General features: G+C 42.9%; 1 protein-coding gene across 4 annotated transcripts in view; it reads left to right on the forward strand.

Annotated features, from left to right (window-relative positions):
• KLHL2 (kelch like family member 2) overlaps positions 1-21,006 on the forward strand; it is a 114,386-nt gene that overhangs the window by 66,156 nt on the left and 27,224 nt on the right. For all 4 annotated transcript variants that reach the window (XM_039541332.1, XM_039541329.1, XM_039541330.1 and 1 more), the window contains exon 5: positions 9,119-9,281. In XM_039541332.1, the coding sequence (XP_039397266.1) occupies positions 9,119-9,281 (163 nt within the window). The remainder of the gene's footprint in view (positions 1-9,118; positions 9,282-21,006) is intronic.

A 21,006-nucleotide genomic window follows, 5' to 3' on the forward strand; every position in this document is an offset into this window, starting at 1 on the left:
CAGTGTGTCTTATTCCTGCATTCTTTATTACTTCATCACACAAGTGGGGGGACAATGCTATGGTAGCCCAGGAAGGCTGGGGAAGAACGGAATCAACAGGTGGGGTTGTTGCAGGAGCACCCCCTGTGAATAGCATACAGCTCATAATTTCTGCAGGATCTGACACAGAGCAGCTGTGCTCTCTGATACAGTGGTTCTCTAGTACACTTGCCCATATTCTAGGCAGGACTGATTCTATTTTTAGATACCAAAAAGGAGGGATTGACTCTGGGAGTCATTCCCAATTTTGGCTTTTGCGCCCCTGGCTAAGAGCAGCCAGGGGCACTTATGACAGCAGCAAATGGTGCAAAACGACTGGTAGCCATGCTCATCTTTTTACCAATTTATGGATTGGTAGATGGTGCAGTATGGCTGGTAACCATCTCTGCTGTCATGCAAAAGCAAAAGCATGCTGCTGTGTTGCGCTGCTGAATCGCCTCTGTCAGCGGCATCTAGTACACATACGGTGACAGTCACAAAAGGCAAAACAGGCTCCATGATTGCCATGCTATGGCATCTGCCAGGGCAATCCAGGGAAAAAAAGGCACGAAATGCTTGTCTGCCGTTGCTTTCCCAGAGGAAGGAGTGACTGATGACATTTACCCAGAACCACCCGCGACAATGATTTTTGCCCCATCAGGCACTGTGATCTCAACCCGGAAATTCCAAGGGGCGGGGGAGGCTGCGGGAACTATGGGATAGCTACGGAATAGCTACCCACAGTGCAACGCTCCAGAAGTCGATGCTAGCCTCGGACCGTGGACGCACACCACCGATTTAATGTGTTTAGTGTGGCCGCGCGCACTCGATTTTATATAATCTGTTTTACAAAACCGGTTAATGCAAATTCGGAATAGTCCCGTAGTGTAGACGTACCCTAAGGGGCTGGGGGATAGGATAAAGGTCTATTAAAATCATGACTGGTGTGGAGAAAGTGAATAAAGAAGTGTTATTCACCCCTTTACATGACACAAGAACCAGGAGTCATTCAATTAAATTAGTAGGCAGCAGGTTTAAAACAAAAGGAGGTACTTCAAAGACCACACAGTCAACCTGTGGAGCTCATTGCCAGGAGATGTTATGAAGCCCAAAACTATAACTGGATTAAAAAAAGAATTAGGTAAATCATGGAGAATAGCCAAAATGGCTATAAGCCAAGATGATCCCATGCTCTGCGTGTCCCCTCTGACTGCCAGATGCTGGGACTGGATGACAGGATGGATTACTGAATAATTGCCCTGTTCTGTTCATTACCTCTGAAGCATCTAGCATTGACCCCTGTTGGAAGACAGGATAATGGACCAGATGGACCATTGGTCTGACCCAGTATGGCTGGTCTTAAACAACTTTACACTGAACAACAGTTTTGCCCAAACCACGGGAAAAGCCATATGCCAGTCTCTTAATGGGCCACCTCAAGGAAGAATTCCTGGAAACAACGCACTAGAAAACAAGTGATATACCTCGTATAGATAAATGGTATTTTCATCCTCTGGACAGGTGACCTAAACTTTCATAGGTTTCCACTATAACTTCAGCCACCACCACCACCCATCCCACAGACTTTCTAGAACACTCCCACACCAGCATCAACTTCCTGGACACCCTGATCAGGTTCAGCAATGGAACTCTACAGACATCTATATAAAAGAGACCGATGTATAATCACACTTACCTCCACAAATCAAGTAACCACACCTGGCACACCAAGAAATCTGTTATCTACAGTTAAGCTCTCTGATACCACAGAATATGCTCTAATGAGAAAGTCCTGGATACACACTTAAAACCAACTTCACTAAACAAGGATACTCCACCAGGGAAGCAGATCACATCCTGGAATGGCCCATCCAAATGCTCCAAGAGAACTTGTTTTTCTACAGTGGGGAAAAAAGCTCCACACTAGAATCCATAAAGTGTATCAAAGAATGGGGGGGGGGAGGGACCACATCCTGAAAGAAATGTCTCAACCCTCTTCCCCCCCCCCCTTCCTGGCCTTCAAACACCCTTCCCCCGCCTCACCTTGCTCATCATCAAAAGCAAGCTGCCACAGTCAAGGACACACAACTCAAATGGGAGCAGACCCTGCCATAACAGATGTAAAATCTGTGGACATATCTCCACTGCTAAGATGATTAATACCCGCCCCACAACAATTAACCTTTTAAGATACATGAGTCCTACCCGTGCCTGTCACAAAATGTGGTTTACCTCACCCAGTGCATTAAACACCCCAATGACAACTGTGTGGGTGAAACTAGACAATCCCTATTCTCTCGAATGATCTCACACAGAGAAATGATGAGATAAAAACACCCTATCGCCCATGGGTGAACACTTTTCACAAAAGGATGACTCCATATGTAACCTCTCAGTCTTTATTCTCAAAGGAAACCTGCATAACACCTTCAAAAGAGGAGGCTGGGAACTTAAATTCATTACACTGCTGGGCACTAAATCCATCAACTTAACAGACACACTGATTTTATGGCTCATTACAAAAAGTTGTAATACACCTTGCTGCCTACTAAACCTCCTTTGTCCTTCAGACAGGTTAATTGCCCCCTTCACTTTAAGTGATCTCCTAGAACATGTGTGAATCATTTATGCTCAAGTCTGTCCCACCTTGTGTTTAGCTCTGACACTGCCTACCCATGGGCGCCGACTTATATGGGCTCCTGGGGCTTTAGCCCCAGGAATATTCACAGACAGGGGCTCTGCTCCATCAATATTTGGAGCTAGGTTTCTCCCCTGCTGTGCGCTGCTGGCAGCCCAGAGCCTTTTAAATCCCAGCCGCGGCAGGGAATCAGAGGGCTCTGGGCTGCCTGCCGCGGCGGGGAGCCCAGAGCCCTCTGATTCCCAGCCGCGGCTGGGATTTAAAAGGCTCTGGGCTCCCCGCAGGTGGAAGGCAGCGCAGAGCCCTCTGATTCCCGGCCGCGGCTGGGATTTAAAGGGCTCTGGGCTCCCCGCGGTTGCAGGCAGCCCAGAGCCCTCTGATTCCCAGCCGCGGACGGGATTTAAAGGGCTCTGGGCTTCCCGCGGTTGCAGGCAGCCCAGAGCCCTTTAAATCCCAGCCGCGGCTGAGATTTAAAGGGCTCTGGGCTCCCCGCCGCAGCGGGAAGCCCAGAGCCCTCTGATTCCCGGCTGCGGCTGGGATTTAAAAGGCTCTGGGCTCCCCGCGGTTGCAGGCAGCCCAGAGCCCTCTGATTCCCGGCCGCGGCTGGGATTTAAAAGGCTCTGCACTCCCCCCGGTTGCAGGCAGCCCAGAGCCCTCTGATTCCCGGCCGCGGCTGGGATTTAAAAGGCTCTGCACTCCCCCCGGTTGCAGGCAGCCCAGAGCCCTTTAAATCCCTGCCGCGGCTGAGTTTTTAAGGGCTGCGGGCTCCCCCCGGTTGCAGGCAGCCCAGAGCCCTTTAAATCCCTGCCGGCTGAGATTTAAAGGGCTCTGGGCTCCCCGCCGCAGCGGGCAGCGCAGAGCCCTCTGATTCCCAGCCGCGGCTGGGATTTAAAAGGCTCTGGGCTCCCTGCGGTTGCAGGCAGCCCAGAGCCCTTTAAATCCCAGCAGCGGCTGAGATTTAAAGGGTTCTGGGCTCCCCGCCGTAGCGGGCAGCCCAGAGCCCTCTGATTCCCGCCCCGGCTGGTATTTAAAGGGCTCTGGGCTGCCCGCCGCGGCTGCCAGCAGCCCAGAGCCCTTTGAATCCCAGCCTCTGTCCGCTGATTGCCCCCTCCCCAGACCCCTGCCCCAACTGCCCCCCCAGAACCTCCACCCCCTATCTAAGCCCCACTGGTCCTTGTTCCCCGATTACCCCCTCCCGAGACCCCTGCCCCTAACTGCCCCTTGGGACCTCAGCCCCTATCTAAGCCTCCCTTCTCCTTGTCCCCAACTGCCCCCTCCTGAGACCCCACCCAACTCCCCCATCCCCGGACCGCACCCCCTACCTGTCCCCTGATAAACCTCTTAGACTCCCATGCCTATCCAATTGCTGCCTGTCCCCTGACTGCCCCTTCGAACCTCTGCCCCATCCAACTCCCCCTGCTCCTTGTCCCTTGACTGCCCCCCGGAACTCCCTACCTCTTCTCCAACCCCCAAACCGCTTACTGTGCCACTCAGACCAGCGTATCTGGCTCCATGCAGCTCCAGACAGTTGCTGCCATGCTCCCCCACGGAGCCCACAGCTCCCCCACCCCCCAGCACCTGCCTTCCAGATTTGAACACCTCAAAATTCAGGAGTGCTCAAGCTCGGTTTGGGCAGCTTTTACTTCATTTCTCCCAAATCAGTTTCCCCTGCAAGGTGCCAACTGAAGGTGTTGGAGAACAGAGAGATCAGGTGGCCTCCTAATGCCTGGAAAAGAGACAAAGGCCGGAGGAGGGAATGTCAGTGCCTGTGCGGACTTCTGGGAAGTGCACGGTGTGGAAGGGAATGCTGTGATGCTTTGGAACATCTCCATACAAAGCCAGTCAGGACTCTGGGGGAGCCTCCTCTCTCGGAGCATACTGTCTCCAGGGCAAGAAGCTTACACCTTCCTGGGTCTGACCTCAGAGCATTCAGCATGCCCTTCCACGTCATGCACTTTCCAAAGTGAGTCTGCCCAGGCTGGTCCTGGGGCAACCAGAGGTCGCTGCACCCCAACTCCGCAGTCAGATGTGACTCTCAGCCAGACAGTAAAACAGAAGGTTTATTAGATGACGGGAACACAGTTTAAACAGAGCTTGTTGGTACAGAAAACAGAACCCCTCTGTCAGGTCCATCTTGGGGGGTGGGGAGCCCAGAACCAAGTTCTGGGTCTCTCCCAATTTCCCCAGCCAGCTCCAAACTGACACTCCCTCCTCTGGCCTCTGTGTCTCTTCTGGACAAGGAGGCCACCTGATCTCTTTGTCCCCAACACCTTCAGTTGGCATCTTGCAGGGGAAACTGAGGCACCCACACAGTATTCAGAGAAAATATTAAGAACATTCCCACTTCATCACAACAGATGCAACAAAATATAATACTGTATATTGAAGTAGGCAAGTGCTGCTTCTGACTTTCCACTTTTAATTGACCCTTGTAATCTTGTGGCACTGACGCGTTGTAGCTTCATTTTATATCGGCTTACAGGGCGGGAGCGGGGGGGCACCACCATTTTGGGCCCCACCAAAAATTATACAAACCTGCCGCCTATGTGCCTACCTTCTCCAGACTTGAAGAAGACCTCTGAGCAGCTCAACAGCTTTCAGTAACAGAAGTGGTCCAATAAAAGATGTTATTTCCCTCCCCTTGTCTCAATGATAAAACTTTTTTTCCCCCTCCCCTGAGAGAGGAAGAGGGCAAGCTCAAGCACATCCTTTTTTTATTTTTATCATAGCACTGTAATTGTACCAAAATTGCAGTGACCGTTAATACAGATGGTAGGAAATCTTCCATCCCAATTTATTTTGATGGAAAATGGAGTTTCTATACAATTGAAATGTTCTGTGGGAAAATTTCAATTTGCCAATACAAACCAAAACAAAATACTTCATTTCAGGACCCGAACTAGAATATTTAGGTTTGTTGTTATTTGAAAAGTTTCATTTCAAGTCAATTGAACATTAAACTCTGTTTCCCTATCGTGGTACATTGTCTCATGGGTATTGTAGTTTAGATTCCTGATGCCCCTGTTCCTCTTTATGGGCTGGGCTTTCTGGCTGGACTATATTGAGCTTGAAGCAACATAATCTGTGACCAGAAGGGAGAGCATCTTGCCAGTTGTAGGCAGACCCTCAAGAAGAACAGGGGCATCAGAAATCCAAATGACAACTCTCGTGACGCAACATTGATGTTGAACTGACTCAAAATGAAATGTTTTGAGTCAAAGCAACAAACCAAACTGAAACACTTTAATTCACGAATGTTAATGTTTTATTTCAATAAAAACAAACAAAACATTGACAAAACAAAACATTTTGCCATTTCTGAAATATTTTGGAACTTTTAATTTCCCTAAAGTTTTCAAATTTTCATTTAGATTAGAGATGAAAACAGTTGTTGAAATTTGGAATTTCTTGTGGGATGGAAATTCCATTTTTTTTTTGAGCTCAGCTGCTACATCTTCTGTTCTGTAGTGAGAACTGAACTTTGGGCAAAGGTAAACGTTTCTTAATTCCTTTTCCAACATATTTTAAAATAGTTTGAACATAACATAAGAAAGGCCATACTGGGTCAGACCAAAGGTCCATCTAGTCTAGTATCCCTTCTTCCAACAGGGCCGATGCCCAGTGCCCCAGAGGGAATGAACAGGACAGGTAATCATCAAGTGATCCATCCCCTGTTGCCCAGTCCCAGCTTTTGGCAGACAGAGGCTAGGGATACCATTGCTGCCCATCCTGGCTAATAGCCATTGATGGACCTATCCTCCATGAATTTATCTAGTTCTTTTATGAACCCTGTTATAGTCTTGGCCTTCACAACATTCTCTGGCAAAGAGTTCCACAGGTTGACTGTGCATTTTTTGAAGAAATACTTCCTTTTGTTTGTTTTAAACCTGCTGCCTATTAATTTCATTTGGTGACCCCTAGTTCTTGTATTATGAGAAGGAGTAAATAATACTTCCTTATTTAATTTCTGCACACCTGTCATGATTTTATAGACCTCAATCATATCCCCCCTTAATCTCTTTTCCAAGCTGAAAAGTCCCAATCTTATTAATCTCTCCTCATAAGGAAGCTGTTCCATACCCCTAATCATTTTTGTTGCCCTTTTCTGAACCTTTTCCAATTCCATAATCTTTTTTTGAGATGGGTCAACCACATCTGCATGTAGTATTCAAGATGTGGGCATACCATGTATTTATATAGCAGCAATATGATATTTTCTGTCTTCTTATCTATCACTTTCTTAATGATTCCCAACATTCTGTTCACTTTTTTGACTGCCACTGCACATTTGGATGTTTTTAGAGAACTATCCACAATGACTCCAAGATCTATCTCTTGAGTGGTAACAGCTAATTTAGACCTCATCATTTTATATGTATAGTTGAGATTGTTTTCCAATGTACATTACTTTGCATCAACATTGAGTTTCATGTGCCATTTTTTTTTGCCCAGTCGCACAGTTTTGTGAGATCCCTTTGTAGCTCTTCGCAGTCTGCTTTGGACTTAACTGACTTGAGTAGTTTTGTATCATTTGCAAATTTGCCACCTCACTGTCTACCTCCTTTTCCAAGATTGGTCCAATAAAAGTCACCCACCTTATCTCTCTAATATCCTGGGACCAACACAGCTACAGCAACACTGCATACATTCTCCAGAATCTGTTAAGATAATGAGGGAACAGTATGAGCAGTGTGACTAGCATCTTCCTTACCTACAGGCTGAACAAGAATTCAGCGGACTTATTCTCCCTCCACATGACTTACAATTGCAAATCTACTTTAGATTTTAAAATCTTTCCAATTGTTGCTGCTGCTGCTGTTGTCGCCTATAGACATGGTTTAGTAATCATTTCACATTTACTTGTTTTAATGAGATTTCTATTTTAGAATATATATAAAAATAAAAATGCTTCATGAAGAAATGGTAGATGGCAGAAGAAAACTTCACTCAAAGGCACAATTCTAGGACAGAATAGTCTCATGTTTAGTTTTAAGGTTGAAGAACAATGTATGTGTAATGGCATTAAGTTATTTCTTCTCTGCTGTGCCTCTGAAAAGCATAAAACATTTCTCCTTTTGTCTTCAAGTAGTTCATTTTTTATTGCTAAATATTTTTTTAAAAGGATAGTGTTTTCAAGGCCCAAACTTAGAATTACCTGGCCCTATATGGTTTCACTCAACAAACTTACACAAGCTCTGCTGAAAGATTGTCACTGAAAGAGTTTGATCTAGAAAGTTGTAATATGGTATATGTAAGCTAACAATGCACTTTTATTTATTACTGGAGTCTTCAATTATGATCTGGTGGGTTGCCACTTGTAATTGGAACAGTTTAGAGGGTAACAGCCTGTGTTGGTGAAAAGAAAGACACACAAATATGGCACTAGACAGTGATTCATAATTATTTACAATGCTACCAATTCAGCAGTGAACAATGGGTTTGAAATTCTTTAGATTAACATACAAACAATAACAGTGGTCATCTGATCACTGGGACTTGGGAGAGTGAGAAATCTAAAGTACTAAGATACTTCAAGATGCTCAGAACTACTGTGTACAGAATTTGTGGGGTAATTTGTACTACTGCGATAGCTGAGTAACAAATGTAGTAAAACATGCATCATAAAAGAAATTCCTAAATTAAATAGAAGACAGTTTTGTGATCCAAAACTTAAACTCAGATCAGCGGAAAAGCCATCTGGGATCAGCTACTTATTGTTGGGGAACAACTGATCAAGAATAAGAGGAGAGAAATAGGGAGATTTGGGACTAATGGCTATGTCTTGTATGACTTGAGTATATTAAAGGGTTTTTTTTTTTTACATCATATATGTGCTGTGGTGTTAAATTTTTAGGAAAACAAAGATGGAGGAATTCATGAGTGACATTCAGTGACAGAATTAATATCCACCACTGTAGAAGGAAGACTGGCAAGCCTAAAATACCATAAATAAGGCACATTTGACTGTAATTCCTCTGAAGAACAAAAACAATTACTTGGGAGTGGGGAGAACTATCTGATGAAGAAAGATTGGAGGTTAATATATGTAATGAGGTGAAATGATGACTAAGAAGAGGCATAAGTCTACAAATATTTCAATGGGTATAATACCCTATGGGGAAAGTAGTGTCTAGGTTAGTGAAAAGGATTAGGAATATAACTAGGAGTAATAGGATGAGTAAGAGGAAAAAAATCCCATACACTGAATGTTATGAAGAGTTTACGTACACCATGATTAGTATGTGGAATGATTTCCAAAGGGAAGTGGCAAAAGCCCCACTGCTTGTGACCCTTAAAACTAAACCTAGTAGGTTTTTCTTGCTCTAACTCTCGTAGTTCTGATACTTTTCCTTTCTCCATTGTTGTGTCCAATTTTTATATTTTTCTGCTTTGTCTTAGATGTTGTCATAATACTATAGCATAAAATCAGATGGAATATTAACTAGTTTTTGCTTCTTACAGGTACTTCTCCCAGCAGCTGGTCTTTTACAGTTGCAGGATGTGAAGAGGACTTGTTGTGAGTTTTTAGAATCCCAGCTTCATCCTATCAACTGCTTAGGGATTCGTGCTTTTGCTGACATGCATGCATGCACAGATCTATTGAACAAGGCCAACACGTATGCAGGCAAGTCTAACATGGTACAAAAAATAACCTGCTCTATAATTGGTTGGTTTGTTTGTTTGTTTGTTTTTTTAGGAAGGTGCTTTTTCTAGTTTGCCCCCTAACATTTACCCAAGATGCTTGAGATAGGTACTTTTTCTGAAAAAGTATAGTGGGATCTATAACATCTATCACAGGAAGAAAAAGTCTTCTGGCCAAAACATTGGTTATGTGGGCACAAGGGGAAGTGCATCTTCATGTTCTGTAATTGTCAGGACCAGAACCTTGAAACATGTGACCCAGCAAGAGATTCGCTTAGCGTAATTGTTATAGTTCAGGGTTATCTTGTGCACTGGATTGATAAATTGGAGGGGACATTTTTGGGCTCATCCAAGTCCCTAGTTAACTGAGCCAGTTTTGGGGCACTATGAAGAAGAATATCATCTTCCATTTTTTTTAAAAACTAAGCTTTTAGTTCTCTTCCTTGTGGAGACAATCTTGACAGCATAATCAGTGTAATTATCAATTGCTAAAGCTAAAAGGAAAAAAAACACATGGGCACTCTTTTGGCAAGAGGAGGCTTGGAGGGACTTAAAGGGTTCCCTTCACCAAACATACACTGTATATGTAAAATTAGTCATAAGTGAAAATAAGTTTGGGGTGTTTCCCAAATAATAATCTTACTGTCTCTCCCCAGAATTTTTAGCCAGGTGTGGTTCAGAGTGGTGTGGGGAAAAAGGGGACAAGAATCTATTATGTTCAGGGATGGGCACAACAAAACTTTCTGCTGGCCTTCTCTGAAATTAACATTAAGGCGAATGCTGCTCACTTGAGTAGCTGCCTCATTGCAGAAGTGCTTGCTACTGCTATGATCGCATCAGCTGTGAAGTAGAACTTTCTTTTTACAACTGCCACTAAAATTGCTATAAGCACACTGAGGACATATTGCGTAGTTCCTTTACCCTGCTGGCTGCTCCAATGGCATATAAGGATAAGAACATAAGAATGGCCTTACTGGGTCAGACCAAAGGTCCATCCAGCACAGTATCCTGTCTGCCGACAGTGGCCAGGGCCTGGTGCCCCTGAGGCAGTGAACCTAACAGGTAATGATCAAGTGACCTCTTTCCTGCCATCCATCTCCACCCTCTTACAAACAGAGGCTAGGGACACCATTCCTTACCCATCCTGGCTAATAGCCATTAATGGACTTAACCTCCATGAATTTATCTAGTTCTCTTTTAAACCCTGTTATAGTCCTAGCCTTCACAACCTCCTCAGGCAAGGAGTTCCACAGGTTGACGGTGCGCTATATGAAGAAGAACTTCCTTTTATTTATTTTCCTTTACCTCAAGAAGAGAGACTGCAGTTTCATCCCTGCCATCTCACTATGCTGTTGGCAGTCTCCTGGTTTTATAGAAGCCCTGCCTGTTCCTTCACAGGCAAGGTTCTTCCACACAGCCTAAATCTACTCTGTTTGCAGCTTAATTGGTTGATTGGGCGTGCCTGGTCTAATTCAGTTCTTTCAGGGCCAGACTGAGGAGAACGGAGTCTACAACCTCCCTTGGAAGCCTATTCCAGAGCTTAACTACCCTTATAGTTTTTTCCTAATGTTTAACCTCAGTCTTCCTTGCTGCAGATTAAGCCCATTGTTACTTGTCCTGTCTTCAGTGGACATGCAGAACAATTGATCACAGTCTTCTTTATAATGGCCCTTAGCATATCTGAAGACTGTTATTAAGTCCCCCATCAATCTAGTTTTCTCAAGACTAAATATGGCCAGTTCTTTATACCTTTATTCATAGATCAGGTTTTCTAAACCGCTTGTCATTTTTGTTGCTCTCCTCTGGATTCTCTCCAGTTTGTCCTCATCTTTCTAAAGCAGGGGTAGGCAACCTATGGCACGTGTGCTGAGGGCGGCCCGCGAGCTGATTTTCAGTCCTGGCCACCGGTCTGAGGGGGGCTCTGCATTTTAATTTAATTTTAAATGAAGCTTCTTAAATATTTTAAAAACCTTATTTACTTTACATACAACAATAGTTTAGTTATATATTATAGACTTATAGAAAGAGACCTTCTAAAAATGTTGAAATGTATTACTGGCAAGTGAAACCTTAAATTAGAGTGAATAAATGAAGACTTGGCACACCACTTTGGAAAGGTTGCCGACCCCTATTCTAAAGTGTGATGCTTAGAGCTTGACACAGTAATGCAGCTGAGGCCTCACCAGACCTATTTTGCCATCCTGAAAGACACTGCCTATTCTTTCACCCTTACAGAAATTGCAGTCTTTGTGGTTGTTTTTCTAAGGGAGCAGGGAATGGTATTAGATAGGGATGCAGAGTGAAGAGTCACTCTTTTAAGTGATGATCTATTTCATATACAGTCCGGTCAGTGTCAATGAGTTCACGAAGTCCAGGCCTTTGCCATTTCAAAAAAAGTTGCTAACTGACAGAAAAATGTTTAACCATACACAGAAATGCCCTAGATGTTAACTATTGAGTATTTGTAGCAGAATTGTGCGTTGTAGTAGTTAAATTCTTACTTTCATTGCTCATTAGAATATACACTGGTAAAAATTCAAATGTTTGATATTAACAAATGAAAATTCACTTTTATTTTATAGTATTATTTTTATGAGCCTGAAAATACTCTACACTGATAGCAGCGAAATGGCTAATGCGGTTCTTCGTATTATGCCCTTTGATTATTCTGCATTTCTGACATTCCTTTATTTAAACCATCTAACAGGAAATGGAGCCATTATCCAGATTAAAAATAAAATAGTGCAGAGACACTAATATCACACAGTGGCTTTACTGTAGTGGGAAATATCAAGCTCCTTATCATATTTCTTGTTTAACAGTTGTCATGGTTTATAACATATTACAACTATAGACACTAAGGGTACGTCTACACTACGGGATTATTCCGAATTTACATAAACCGGTTTAGCAAAACAGATTGTATAAAATCGAGTGCGTGCGGCCACACTAAACACATTAAATCGGTGGTGTGCGTCCACGGTCCGAGGCTAGCGTCGATTTCTGGAGCATTGCACTGTGGGTAGCTATTCCGTAGCTATCCCATAGTTCCCGCAGCCTCCCCCGCCCCTTGGAATTTCCGGGTTGAGATCCCAGTGCCTGATGGGGCAAAAATCATTGTCGCGGGTGGTTCTGGGTAAATGTCATCAGTCACTCCTTCCTCTGGGAAAGCAACGGCAGACAAGCATTTCGCGCCTTTTTTCCCTGGATTGCCCTGGCAGATGCCATAGCATGGCAATCATGGAGCCTGTTTTGCCTTTTGTGACTGTCACCGAATGTGTACTAGATGCCGCTGACAGAGGCGATTCAGCAGCGCTACACAGCAGCATGCTTTTGCTTTTGCATGACAGCAGAGATGGTTACCAGCCATACTGTACCATCTACCATACCATAAATCGGTAATAAGACGATCATGGTTACCAGTCCTTTTGCACTGCACCATTTGCTGCTGTCATAAGTGCCCCTGGCTGAGATCAGCCAGGGGCGCAAAAGCCAAAATTGGGAATGACTCCCAGAGTCAATCCCTCCTTTTTGGTATCTAAAAATAGAATCAGTCCTGCCTAGAATATGGGCAAGTGTACTAGAGAACCACTGTATCATAGAACCAGTGAGCACAGCTGCTCTGTGTCAGATCCAGCAGAAATTATGAGCTGTATGCTATTCACAAGGGGTGCTCCTGCAACAACCCCACCTGTTGATTCCATTCTTCCCCCAGCCTTCCTGGGCTACCGTAGCATTGTCCCCCCACTTGTGTGATGAAGTAATAAAGAATGCAGGAATAAGACACAGTGACTTGTTAGTGAGAAATGAGTGGAAGGCAGCCTCCAGCTGCTATGATAGTCCTGACAGGACATTAAGCAGTGTGGAGGAGAGGAGCCCAGCATCCCGCTGCTAGTCCAGGGGCAAGTGAATCTTTTCTTTACACATGAAGGGTGGGGGCTGATGGAGCTCAGCCCCCTGTTGCTATGATGAGGACGGTTACCAGCCATACTGCACCATCTACCAGGAAAAATTAGGGCCAGGCGCCCTTGATCGACCTCACGGATGCTAGTCGGCATGGTTACCAGTCCTTTTGCACTGCCCCATGTGCCAATAGGCTGATGATGACGATGGATATCAGTCTTACTGCACCATCAGCCACCCATGGCGGGGGGGGAGCAAGGATGTTGGTGTTGAGTGCTGCAGCATCGCGTCTATCTGCAGCATTCAGTAAAGATAGGGTGACATGTAAAAGAGTCAAGAGAGGATTGTTTTCCCTTTCACTTCTGGGGGTGGGTGGGGGGTGCGTAAATTGCCGAGCTATGCCCTGACCCACCGCGGACACTGTTTTTGATCCTAGAAGCATTTGGAGCTCAGCCAAGAATGCAAATGCTTTTCGGATACTGCAGGAACTGTGGGATAGCTTGAGTCCTCCAGTCCATGAGCGTCCATTTGATTCTTTGGCTTTCCATTACGCTTGTCACGCAGCAGTGCGCTGAGTCCCTGCTATGGCGTCTGTCTGGAGATTTTTTAAAAATGATTTTGAATTTCGTCTTCTGTAACGGAGCGCTGATAGAACAGATTTCCCTGCCCTTACTGCGATCACATCCGCATGGTCCATGCTGGAGCTCTTTTTTTATTTTGATTTCGGACTGCATCGCCACCCGTGCTGATCGGAGCTCCACGCTGGGCAAACAGGAAATATTCAAAAGTTCGCGGGGCTTTTCCTGTCTACCTGGCCACTGCATCCGAGTTCAGATTGCTGTCCAGAGTGGTCAGTGGTGCACTGTGGGATACCGCCCGGAGGCCAATACTGTCAATTTGCGGCCACACTAACCCTAATCCGATATGGTAATACCGATACTAGCGCTACTCCTCTCGTTAGGGAGGAGTACAGAAACCGGTTTAAAGAGCCCTTTATATCGATATAAAGGGCCTCTCAGTGTGGACGGGTGTGGCGTTAAATCGGTTTTACGCTCCTAAAACCGGTTTAAACGCTTAGTGTAGACCAGGCTTAAGGTTGTTTCTTTTCACCCCCTGATCTAATGCAGAGGAGAGATGAAGTTGAAAAGTAGAATTGTTTTAGAAATTTTCAATATTAACAATAAGACTAAAATTGAGTGGCACCCCCAGGAAATTGCTTTATTCACACAATGACATATATGGTGAGCTATTTTTTTAAAATAGCTGACCTAGGTATAAACCACTTAGAGTTAATGTCTGTTGCACCAAAATTTTCTCTCCAGTAAAGAAATCTGACCATTAGTTGGTCACAGCCATGCTGGAGATCCAGAATATATTCCTACTCAGACTCTCATAACCATCACTGGGCTAGGGAGTAAATTCTGTGGAAACAACACATCACTCTTTTATGAAGTAAATACTTCAACAGCCCAATTAGCTAATCAAAGAATGTAGCTGGTGGGAGATTTCAATAGATGGTCTCCTGAAGCTAGCTGGCATTTTCAGTGGAGATCAAGGAGTGAATGCCTATTCAGACTGAATGATTTTCTCACCTAGAGAGTGGCCATTCCAGGTTAGGGATTAAATGGATTGGAAGGGCAATGTGAGAAGCTTGTATTGTTGCAGCATGTTCTATACTGTTTTGTACCAGTTCTCTAGGTCAAAACACTTCAGATTCCTGTGCTCTCAATCTGCTATTTTTCGTGATCACTGAATGGAATTGAAAAAGTATATTTCTCAATACAGTATTCTTGTGTAAAATCTGGTACACTTCACTTAAAAGGACACCTTTTAGCAAAAACATTTTTCTAATTCTATTTTGAGCAGTAATTTCTGTTGCTATGCTTCTTTTATCCTTGTTGCTATGATTTTGTAGTATGTTCCAGAATGCAGTTATTTAAACATAAAAGTCAAGTAAATTACATTATTGCTTGCCTAGCTGATGGCCATACACTAGTTTATCACCTAAACCTTTTTGTACCTTTATGGTAATGGCATTAATACCTTTATGGTAATAGCCTAACATTCAGATAATTATTTTAAAGACAAACTTTCACCAGTTTTTGTACTCTTCATTTGCTGTGACTGATATTAAGAACTGAAGATACTGCTTAATCTTCAAATCTAGGATTTTTAAAAAAGGGTCTTCTATCAAAATGAAAAAGGGCAGAGGTATCAAAGCTGTGGTATTACCCAAGATATTGGCAACATCTTCATTTTAGAAGAGGTGAGTCCAGTGGGTGCAAGGAGTCCATTGATATTCCATATGATTGCTGAAGAGCAATGTGGTTCAGTTGATTTAATTCATGATCTATAAAGGGATTGGCAACCTTTGGCATGCGGCCCATCAGGGAAATCTGCTGGCGGGCCGGGGCGGTTTGTGACCTGCAGTGTCCACAGGTTTGGCAGATCGCAGCTCCCGCTGGCCGTGGTTCACCATTCCAGGCCAATGGGGGCTGGGGGAAACGGTGCAGGCCAAGGGATGTATGAGATATAGGAAAGGATAATATATCCTTTTTTTGTATTTTCTGTGCAGCACGCCTCTCACCCACACATGCACACTCTGTCAGCAACACTCGTGTAGATCTATATTCCTACATGCTTTGAGCAGTTATATATTTTAAACATTGATATTAATTATAATCATTGACATCTGAGTTAGCACCTATTGAAATTAATAATTCAGCCCTCTGAGCAATTGTTTCATGTTCTCTGCTAATACAGTGAGACACCACAATATCAGCTATATTCATTTCACATTTTGAAGGTTTTCTTTATACATATAACAACTAGAGACTTCATTTTAAATGACAGTTGAGGCTCTGGGGAATAATTGAGGTTGGCCCTTGCCCACCTGATCAATTCTTTGGATCCCCAGCACAGAGTACACCCTATAGTTTGAGAAGCATTAACATAGCATTCTCTTAAACTCTTAATGCAAATATATAAAAAGCAAACTGTTATTAGTAAGAAGTTATGCTTCTGGAAGAACTGAAGTATGTCCTGGCATGTGAGGAGTCCTCTTCTGACAAGTTTGCTGAGACGTGAGGCAGGGATGGGGCGAGGGGAAGACCCTTTGTGTGAAGTCTCCTGAAGATCTACAAAATCTTAAATAAGCTTGATGCCTTCAATTTCTGAAATATATTTTTAAGACGCAACTATGGAATCATATAAAATAGCCATAAATGGTTGAAATCTATTAATGGTAAAACATGTATCTATGCTGTCCTGAACAGCAGATCACAGATTGAGACAAATTTAGGGGACAGACAGTAATTTTCATAAACTAAGCAGCAGATGGGCTATGCTAGCCTCCAAACCGCTCTTCCCACAGAGATTCTGCAAATCAGTTGTCATCCAAGAGAACTTCAGTAGATCTTTACTAAATTAAATATTCATACAGAAAAGTAGTTAGTCAAATCATAAGCAAAAAAAATGCAAGTACCGCAAAATCAAGGAGGTCTAACCTTATGTTTACAATGAATGCATTATTAATACTTGATTTATGCATACAAATATTTGATGCATAATCTGTTTCTTGTGTAGCTTTCACACACACAGTTTCTCATGGGAAGTGAGATTGCTGATGTCCACATTCCTAAGGACAGCAGGTCAGACATTACTACCTGTGGCTTCTGGCTGGTACAGTAACAGGAAAGCTGTTTGCTGCTTCTGGATGTAGAATATGCAGGGCAAATCGCAGTATCTGCAGCAGATAATGTGAGGAAGAGGCAGGAGCCTAGTGGCAGCTTCAGTTCCTCTCTGACTTTTCTTTTCTCATCCTTGTTCCCCGCTCCACTCCCTCCAGCTTCGGCTTTTATGCTTCCAATTGTTCAGCTGCTACTCCTCTGCATTCTGTTAGAAGTTTCTTGTTCTTTCCCTTCCTCTTGGTTCCTCTCTGGATCTGATCAGCTTCAAATCTTCCCTGATTCTTAGGCATCTCTTGAAGAATCCCAGTTGAATGGAATACTTCAGAGGAGGCTATCCTCTTGAATATCGGCAGAGTACCTGCCACTAGACCTGGGTGGAGAACAGCAATTCCATTTTGCAGAGGATTTCAGATTTTGTTTGTTCGTTCTGATTTGGAATAAAATCCCTAAATTTCAAAATTCAAAAGACACAGAAATGTGAAGAAAATTCATTAAAAATTTGAAACATTTAATTTTAATAATTTCAAAACAAAATTCTGCCTGACAGCTGACAGGCAGCTGGAAGCCCTGGCTCTGTAGCAGTCCATGAAACAGGCTGCTGAGGAGCTGGGAACTTGGGAGCCGTGGTTCCTCCAGCTCCTGGGCCAGATGGCTCTGAGGCAAGTCAGAGAGCTAGGGAAGCTGGCAGGAAACTAGAGCAGTTTTTGAATGGAAATTCATTGAAATCAGCTCATCTCTATGGAGCATTTCAATGTCAACAAGTCAGCATTTTCAGATGGAACAACATTCCATTGGAAAATTTCTGGCCATTTCTATCTGCCACTCTATCTAGAATGAGTAATTTCTGGGAAACCTGGAAGAGTAGAAGACTGAGGTAAACCTTACCATGAAACAGGCAAAACCAAACCACAATCAAGTTGTGGTTTGATGCAGCAATGGTACAGAGGTGTAGAATATCACTTTGAAGTAAAATTAGAACCACTAGTGTTGCCAGCTCTTGCAGATGCATTGCCTGTTTTGTGATATTGGGTGTTTAAAAAGCCCCAGATCCTGAAGTTATGTGCTCACATGAGAACTTCAGCTTTTATATTAAAAAATAAAAACATAAAAAAAAAGTAAGGTGCTTTTCTAGCCCTTGTGGTTGTGGAGAGAAGCTTGAAAATGTGAATCCTAAGGACTCAAAACCAGAAGGCAAATCAAAAAACCCCAACCTTTAATATTTGGTTTAAATCACAAACTTTAATCCAATCACATTTTTGGAATACGGATCATTAGTTTTTAATGGATGGGGTTAGAAATACTTGTTCACTTAATTTCAAATTAAGATTCTGCTGTCCCTCTTGTGGTTCTGTTAGTTAATGTGAAGCATACAGATTGATTGGTTGTAGCAGTACACAAGAGGTTTCTTAAGCATTATATACTGTGTGAAGGCAGTTATGTATTCTACCTTCAACACTGTACCATCTTTAGATAAATTATTGTTGATGAGCTATTAAAAGTGATCCCGTTCAGTTACTGTGTTCTTCCCTATTTTGGTTTCTCATTACAATAATTCATTTAGCTGCAATTTCACTTGTCTTCTGCTAACAGGATATGTATCAAACAGTTAACAAGATCTCTTTGGTAACCATCTAACTGTAAAGAGGCAGCAGATAACAGCTTTATCTTTTTGTGTAACTAGAATTTATTCAGACATTCACCTGCTGTGCTGAAGTTCTCCTTTGTCCCTAGTGCATCAGACTGCAGGTTCATAGGTTTTCTCTGCTACCAGTAGCACTCAAGAACCTGAATTCTTGTAGCTGTTGATTATCTTGTGGGTTGGTAGTTCTCATTTTTCCTTTCTTCACTGTGGCTTTCACCTGCTCATTTTTGGCTTTATGCTTTATTTTGTGCCTAACCGCATCAACCCCTTTGCTTAAATCAGGGGTCAGCAACCTTTCAGAAGCGATGTGCCGAGTCTTCATTTATTCACTCTAATTTAAGGTCTCGTGTGCCAGTCATACATTTTAATGTTTTTAGAAGGTCTCTTTCTATAAGTCTATAATATATAACTAAACTCTTGTTGTATGTAAAGTAAATAAGGTTCTTAAAATGTTTAAGAAGCTTCATTTAAAATTAAATTAAAATGCAGAGCCTCCCGGACTGGTGGCCAGGACCCGGGCAATGTGAGTACCACTGAAAATCAGCACGCGTGCCATAGGTTGCCTACCCCTGGCTTAAACAGTCTTCCACTCCTTCAAACCCCTGCTTTCTTTTTGTGCAGCTCCTTTCTAAAATCTGTTTCTGTGCTTGAGCTTCCTTCCTACATTGATTTTTCTGATAGATAACATGTCTCTTCCTATTCTGTAAAGTACTAAGTAAATCTATGGTACGGCATAACTCCAAATCACTTGTTAAAAAGGTGTTTACATAATTGATGGTTTACTATTGATTATAGAATAAATTGGGTACTTGAATTGCATGGATGCTTAAATATCTTGATTGGTTTTATTAGGGAAGTATAAACCAGGGCTTCTGTACCTAAACTTTCTTTGAGGATTGGATTAGATCAGTGGTTCTCAACCTAGTTATCATTGTGGGCCGTATATGCACCCCACGATGTGTTATGTGGTCAGCATCCAATGATACCTGTATGGCCCTGAGAATGTCACGTGGGCCGCAGCTGTGTGCTGATTGGGCCGTGAGTTGAGAACCACTGGATTAGTATAATTTAAGGATCGTCACTTACCCTGCTCTGCTTCCTTCCTCTCCCTTGAAATCCCAGTGCTTCTTGCCTACCTCTTTTATGTACATCTCCACAACTGGCCTATGCCTCAGTTCATTCAATTGGCCTTGGCTACTAACCCTTTTCATTCTCTAGGAAGTCTTTAGATTCTGTAAACTTTGAACATATCCCTACATGGCTTAAAAAGAGAACAGAAGAGGTGGGAAATTCCTCCATTCCCTTATTTTACTTAGAAGGTAAATCTATCAGTTAGCTTTCGAGCCTACTCCTAGATTTGCAGGTTAGATTTTCTTGGGAGTGGAAACTTTCACTGAAATATCTACTTGAATCCAAACAAGATATTTTGCAAGCAAAAGAGCTGTTTCAAATCACCTTGTCATGCTTACTGCTTTAAATGACACACATTGTTCATACAGGGTAACTCATGCAATTATTTTGGTTCATCTTATTTATTGGTTGTGTGTGTGGAGAACATACACTTATTTCAATACTCATACACCTTACGGGATTCTAATTAACTGTATCAACTCAGGATAGGGACCTGGGCATCATTTTGGGCACCTCAGCTAAGACCTCTGCTCAAAGTGCAGGTGTGGTCAAGAAAGCAAACCGTGTTAGGCTACATATAGAAAAGGATGGAGAATAATAGAGATAACATTGCAATGTTATTATATAAATTGTTACTGCCCCGTCTGGAGTAATGTATAATTGATTATCCCATCTCAGAAATCTATTGCACAATTAGAGGAGGTTTAGAGAAGGGTGGTGAGAATGATAAGGGGAATGGAAACACTGGTACAATGAGACATTGATTACCTTAGGGAAAGAATAAAAGGCGACATGAAAAAAGTTTATAAAATAATGAATGGTATAGAGAAGGTAGATCAGGAATGTCTATTCTCCTTGTCTTGTATCACAAGAACTAGGGGACATTCAATGAAATGGAGAGATGGCAAATTCAGATGATGAAAGATACTACTTTTTACTCAATTTGTAATTAGATTGCAGAACTCATTGCCCCAGCATGTCATTGAGGTGAAGAATTTAGGAAGATTCCAAGAGGGATTGGATGCTGTTATTGATTGATAACTCTAACTATAACAAGACTATACAATGCTAAAGAGTATAGAAGGGAAGTAAAATCGCATACTGCTGGATTTAAACCAGTCTCTAACCATTGGAGATTAGGTGAGACCATCAAATGTGGGGAGTGGTGGGGTGAGGGAGGGAGTGGGAGAGCAGAGATTATCTCACATCTTCTTATTGTGAAGTTTCTTGAACCTCTCTGTGAAGCATTTGATGCTCCCACAGTCAGGGACACGATAATGGACTAGATGTCTTGATCCAGTATGGCATTGCCTATGTTTTATGCTCACTTGTTTTTGTTAAAA

Source organism: Mauremys reevesii, linkage group 5, assembly GCF_016161935.1.
Source record: "Mauremys reevesii isolate NIE-2019 linkage group 5, ASM1616193v1, whole genome shotgun sequence".
Lineage (NCBI taxonomy): Eukaryota > Metazoa > Chordata > Testudines > Geoemydidae > Mauremys > Mauremys reevesii.